At 41.7% G+C, this 7038-nt stretch overlaps 1 protein-coding gene across 1 annotated transcript; it reads left to right on the top strand.

Moving 5' to 3' along the window:
* The first annotated feature begins 542 nt into the window (after positions 1–542).
* On the top strand, positions 543–2393 carry LOC134813137 (uncharacterized). The gene has a single exon (XM_063820823.1). It carries the CDS (start codon positions 543–545, stop codon positions 2391–2393), a length of 1851 nt encoding a protein of 616 aa, XP_063676893.1.
* The last annotated feature ends 4645 nt before the right edge of the window (positions 2394–7038 follow it).

The raw sequence follows: 7038 nt of genomic DNA on the forward strand, positions 1-7038 counted from the left end.
TTGCTGCCAGAGCCCTCTCGCTTTCAGTAGCGCGCGACCGCACTTGTGAGACAAGCGCGTCACGCAGTACTCGTATACACATGGCTATGTGAAGGCTGCTTTTATTATTATTATACTAAAAAGCGGTTTTCATAAAATGATGACGGTTTTTAATCAATTTGTAAAATCGGTTTATAGATTGTTAAGGGCGTTTAACTTTATAGCTGGACAATCACCTTTATACCATATTTTTAACAATTCTGAATTTTTTAGAAAAACAAATTTCTAATTGGAAGCAAATTAAAAAAATTCTGAGGGCACTAAAAATTCAGCCAATCAATAAACTTGGTCTTTTCCAAGAAAACAACAATGACCTTCTTGCAAGTAGATTGATCCCTTTAGATAAGCGACCAGGAGTCAGACCTATCGGCATTGGTGAAGTTTTGCGACGTATCATGACAAAAACTGTAACAAGAACCATCAAAGAACACATTAAGGAAGCAAGTGGGTCTCTTCAAACTTGTAGTGGCATTGAGTCAGGCATAGAGGCTGCAGTTCACTCAATGGCCGAGAACTTTGCCAACGAAAACAGCCAAGGCCTTCTCCTAGTTGATGCATCAAATGCGTTCAACAGTTTACACCGAGAGCAGGCCCTAGATACTGTTGCAACAACCTGCCCTGTGTTTCACCAATTTCTCAAAAACACCTATCAAGCAAGGACAAAGCTCTTTATTTCAGGGTCAAAGTCAGGGGAGTTCATCTGGGGTGAAGAAGGAAACACTCAAGGAGATGTTGCAGCAATGCAATTTTACTCCATAGCCACTAGACCTATAATAAATGATCTCAGAGCTTATGCAGAAGCAACCATGGTGTGGTACGCTGATGACAGCTCCGCATGTGGAAGCTTCATCCAACTTCTTCAGTGGTGGAATAGACTCTGTGACATCGGCCCGGGATATGGGTACTACCCCAACGCTAAAAAGACCATTCTAATTGTCAAGAATCCCGAAGACCAAACTGAAGCAGAGACTCTATTTGGGCATCTTGGTGTTAAGATCACGACATCTGGAGAACGTCACCTTGGTGCTGTGGTAGGCTCAAAGAAATACAGGGAAGATTACATCAAAGAAAAAGTTGAGAAATGGATAACAGATACTGAGCAACTTGCTGATATTGCATCTGAAGAACCACAGCTGGCTTATTCAGCTTTCACCAAAGGAGTATGCCACCGATGGAGGTTCTTCATGAGGACAATACCTGATATTGCTGAGTACTTTGCCCCACTGGAGAGCAAGATCATGCATGTACTCATTCCAGCCTTCCTTGGTCGCCCAGTCAGCCAGCACGAGAGAGATATCCTCGAACTTCCTGTTCGATGTGGAGGGCTAGGCATCATCAATCCTGTCCGGATAACAACCCGTGAATATGTTTACTCAGTAGCAGTAACTAAAGACCTTGTGAGTTTGATCAACCAACAAGACCAGGATATCACCAAGCTGGATCTGGGCAAGATAAAAGAAAAGAAAGAAGAACTGAGGAAACAGAAAGAGGAGTTTCTCTCCCAAAGGTTCAAGGTGCTCTATAATGAGTCAGATCATCAACTTAAGAACCACCTAGACCAAGCAAGAGAGAAGGGAGCCTCAACATGGCTCTCAACACTACCACTGAAGGACCTCAACTATGTTCTGAACAGGCAGGAGTTCCAAGACAGCATACGCCTACGTTATGGTTGGAAGATCCAAGGAGTGCCCTCTAAATGTGCCTGTGGAAATGTAAACAGTATCTACCACGCCCTTGACTGTAAACTAGGTGGATACGTTTCCATGCGCCACAATGCCATAAGAGACACTGCTGCTTTCTTCCTCCGAGAAGCAAAGTGTAAAGACGTAAGGATAGAACCAGCACTCCTGACAGTCCAACCAAGCTCATTCTCAAGGAAGACCAACACCCAGGATGAAGCCCGTCTTGATGTAGCAGCTGTCGGATTGTATGCACCTTTCGAAAGAACATTCTATGACATCAGGGTCACACATCCCAACTGTGACACAAATACATTTAAGCCACTAGATAAGATCTATAGAGATCATGAGAAAGAAAAGAAAGATTTGTATGAAGAGAGAGTACTTCAGTCGGAGAAGGGATCCTTTGTCCCTCTAGTCTTCACAACCTCCGGAGGTATGGGACCGCTCTGCACAGTGTTTGTAGATCGTGTCTCTGAGATGATAGCTGACCACAAAAAAGAAGCCAAGAGCCAAGTCAAAAATCATATCAGAACACGATTCAGATTTGATCTGTTAAGAAGTACACTCATTGCACTGAGGGGAATCAGAGGAAGGTCAACAGCCCAGCATCTTGAACTGCAAGACGTATCCTTCAACCTCATTCCCCAGAAGACGAGCTTTGAGGTCTCCTAGATTTGTTTATGTAAATTTTGTAGATATTTTACTGTACTATTTTATATTGTATACAATTTTACGGACGAAATGATCCCAGGGGGGACTCCCAACCCACCGCTTCGGCGGGTAGTTGATGCACCGATCACAAGCAAGAGCCACTTTGGTCAACTTGCTGTGAGGTGTCTCAGCTACATGGGTTGGGGGTCCCCCCTTTTTTTTTTTTTTTTTTTTAGAAAACAACAATTTAAGAAAACAGCAATTTTATTTAGTATCAATTCAAGTAAATAAAAATATATTTTATATATAAATATATTTTTTCTTCCGGAGCGAGTCATTCCTTATTATTGGAACAAACTCCCCCAAGAACTTTCAAGAACTGCTCGACAGTTTTAAGCTTTAAAGTTAGATTGGAAGGATTTAAGAAAGAAATGATTTCTAAAAACAGTGTAAATGATTTTTATTTTTGGAATTTTTCGAATGAAGTTTTAGGTGTTGAGACTACTCCATCAGATCCCAAATTTGGGTCCACTACTGTTAAGGAGACTCGTATCCAGTAGGGGCTGACAGCGGTAAGCTTCAGTGTCTGCTGGTAACCGACTCGGCAACAGTAGTGGTTCCCATTTTTGGGTTGGAATGCCTGACACAAGAAAAATGGACACTAGGTTCAAAGTAGGAAAGCAAACTGGAAAGAAAGCTGATATCTGTGGATTTTGTTCAAAGGAGGTAATATATGATTGTATTCAATGTGAAGGAAAATGTGGACGATGGTTCCATGCGGCATGTAGTGGACTGTCAGAGTTGCAGTTTAAAGACCTAGCAGAAAATGAGGATTCTGAGTGGTCATGTCAAAGATGTGGCAAGGAGGAGAAGAGCAACGAAGACGAAGACGAAAACCCCATAACTGAAGCTATCCGAAAGTTGAGGAGACAGGTCGAAGAAAGTGTACAACCATCTACTCCAATATCAAAGGACCCTCATATTGTGGAAGAAGAGGGAAAGGAGTGCTGTTTCCCAGGTTATGAAAATGTAAGGGATCCATCTCAATTGAAATTAGGATCATGGAATAGTTGGGAAGTTCTAACACAATGTGAGGGAATATATGGTGTTGTAGTCAAATGGAGAAGAAACATATTTCTGCTTCCCTCAGGGGCTGCAGGAAAAGCATTCATTGAGGAAATGACTAAAGTGGCCAACAATTTTTCAGCAGGCAGTACTATGGAATCAGTGACAATGCCCCTTTCGATGATAATGCCATCACTACTGTTGCAGAAACCCTCAAAGAGATCCAAAGCAAAGGAACACACTGAAGTGTTGAAGAGAAGGCTTGTTTTGTGGCAGGCAGGTAAGTTAGAAGAGTTGCTGCGAGAAGGACAGGAGATTCAGAGAAGAATGGGAAAGGGGAAACATGAACATGGCCATGTTGAGAGAGTCTTCACTCGACTTATGATGAAAGGTAAAGTCAGTGCAGCAATGAGGTGGATTGGCGAAAATGCCACCGGGATTCTTGAACCCACTCCAGATACATGATAAAAGTACTGAACGAGAAGCATCCCAAGGCATCACCTGCATCAAAGGGAAGCTGTCTGAGTGGACCAGTGAGGAGAGTAGAGCCGGTTATCTTTGACAGTATTGACGGGGAATCGATAAGACAAGCAGCAAAGAGAGTACAGGGTGCTGCAGGGCCTTCAGGAATGGATGCGGATGCGTGGAAAAGACTACTGTGTTCTAAACAGTTTGGTAAGAAGTGTGAGGATCTATGCAATGCTATAGCAGGGATAGCAAGGAAACTATGTGTCAGGAATCTGGATCCAACGATGTTGACCTCATTGACAGCATGTCGACTTGTTCCCCTGGATAAAAAGCCTGGCGTCAGGCCTGTTGGCATTGGTGAAGTCTTATGAAGGATAATAGGGAAGACAGTGATGACCCTCCTACAGAAGGACCGGGTTGGTGCCACTGTTCCTATTCAAGTGTGTGCTGGTCTTCAGGGAGGAGTGGAAGCAGCTGTTCATGCTGCGAGGGACTGCTTTGAAGATCCTGAAACTGAAGCCATCATCTTAGTGGATGCAGAGAATGCATTCAACTTGCTGAACCGAGAGGCAGCTCTTAACAACATGTATATTGTATGTCCAGAAGTTGCTACCTACATTATGAACACCTACAGAATGCCTGCTAGACTGTTTATTGCAGGAGAAGATGAACATCTTTTTAGTGAAGAAGGGACAACACAAGGTGATCCACCTGCTATGGGATTTTATGCATGTGGTACAATACCATTGATTGATGCAGGAAACATTGAGAGAAAAGTGACTCAGATCTGGTATGCTGATGACTCTGCTGCTGGGGGAAAACTGGAAGAAATGAGGAAATGGTGGGATAACCTCTGCATTAAAGGACCACTTTTTGGTTACAACCCTAAATCTTCCAAGACATGGGTGATAGTCAAGCCTGAGCACGAAGAGAAGGCAAGAAACTTGTTCCCAGATGTCAATGTGACAAGTATTGGTCGACGATATCTGGGCAGCTTTATCGGAACTGATGAAGGAAAAGGGGCTTTCATTGAGGAAAAAGTTCAAGAATGGTGTCGTGATCTTAAACAATTAAGTGATATAGCATCAAGAGAACCTCAAATAGCATACAGTGCATACATGTATGGGCTTAGTAAAAGATGGAACTATGTGTGCAGAACTACCCCAGGAGTTGCAGATAGGCTCACTCCTCTGGAACAAGTAACACGCGATGAGTTTATCCCAGCTATCATCAACAGGCTGTTTAGCTGCACTGATGAACTAAGGAACATAATGGCTCTACCACCAAGATATGGAGGATTGGGTATACCAGTTATGATGGACATGGCAGACCGAGAGTACAAATTCTCATGTAGAGCCACAAAACCCCTTAAAGAAGCTATTCTCAAGCAGGTAGACAACTACACAGAGGACTGGAGAGTAAGCAAAGGAGTGAAAACTGAGATAACAACTGAACGAAATCTCTTCTATCGACAAAAACAAGCGGAAATACGCCAGGAGCTCGAGTCAACACCACTGGCAAAGTTGATGTTCCAACTAGCTGCTGAGAAAGGGGCAAGTGCTTGGTTAACAGCACTACCTTTAAAAGAGTATGGATATCTGATGAACAAACAACAGTTCTCAGACGCAATAGCACTCAGATATAACCTAAACTTAAAGGACAGCCCTAAGACATGTACGTGTGGCCAAAAGTACTCAGCAAACCATGCGCTCATCTGCAAACTCGGTGGATATGTGTCACTGCGGCACAACTCGCTGAGAGACACCTTTGCTGAACTAATGAGAACTGTGAAATGCAAGGATGTGCAGACTGAGCCAGGTCTTCTTCCAGTTGATGGTCTGAAGTTGCCTAAGGGAACAGTACTTGGAGACCAAGCTAGGCTGGACATTTCTGCAAGATCGATTTGGAATGCTTCAGAGAGGGCATATTTTGATGTAAGGGTATTTCATGCCCCAGCCCCCTCCAATGCAAGCAAATCGATCCCAGCAATGTACCAGTCCCATGAAAATGAGAAAAAGCGATGTTACAACGCAAGGGTTCTTGAAGTGGAGAAAGGAAGCTTCACACCTTTAGTGTTCTCGACTTCTGGTGGAATGGGTAGTGAGGCTGAAAGACTGGTAAAAAAGCTGGCCAGTAAGATGGAGTACCACACTGGCCAGAGGTACTCGGATGCTGTAGGTTACATCAGAAAGCGCCTTCGCTTTGAAATCCTAAGAACAACAGTGATTTCTCTCCGTGGAGACAGAGGTGCGAGAAAAAACATTGTTAATATAAACAGTCTAGATCTTAACTTGGAGCCACAAGGCCAAGGGTAATTTTTGAGTGTTTAGGGAATTTTTTATATTCTTAAAGGTTTGTTTTTATATAGGGTCATTGCTATATTATGTGTATATTGTTTGAATAATTTTAATAAAATTTTAAAAAAATTTTTAGGGAAAATTGAAGGACCCAGTTATTTAAGCAATAAGGAGAGACATAATGAATATCTTTGGTTCCATCCTTTTGTGGCAAAGAAGCGTTTTGTAAATCTTTATTCCACTGGGAAGTATTAATAAATTATATATAGATAATGTATTAGATTTTATTAATTAATAAAATTGAATTTGATAAAAATTATTAATGTTGATGGAAAAATATATTTATTTAAATTATTTTTCTATTTGGTGTAATGATATTTTGTAGACACTTGTGATTATGTTATGTCATAATCTTTACTTACTTACTTACTTACTTTATATAACTAGCAAAAATGGGGATCTTGTCAGACTTAACCAGTATAGTAACTGGTAACGTTGTACGAACTATACATGTTTTTCAACCTATTACAACCAACTGTAGAAACTCGCAAAGACCTATTTTGATATTATTTTATTGAACTATCCGTCAAGTCTAATAAGCTCCGTGGAATTCCTCAACAACATATTTCGATGGAATTCCACCTTAATTCTTACAATTGCCTTGACCTGGCTGTAAAACTTTCTCATTTATATGTAAACGAGGTCGATTTATATCAATCAATTGCGGTAAATACAAATTTTGTTTTTGGAACATGACTGCCAGCACCCTTGAGAAACCTAACCCTAGGCGCATTTTAGTCTGAAATGTAGGGCCACCTATTTAAGTAAACAGTTTT

This window comes from Bolinopsis microptera, chromosome 3, assembly GCF_026151205.1.
Source record: "Bolinopsis microptera isolate Bmic1 chromosome 3, MBARI_Bmic_1.0, whole genome shotgun sequence".
NCBI lineage: Eukaryota > Metazoa > Ctenophora > Tentaculata > Lobata > Bolinopsidae > Bolinopsis > Bolinopsis microptera.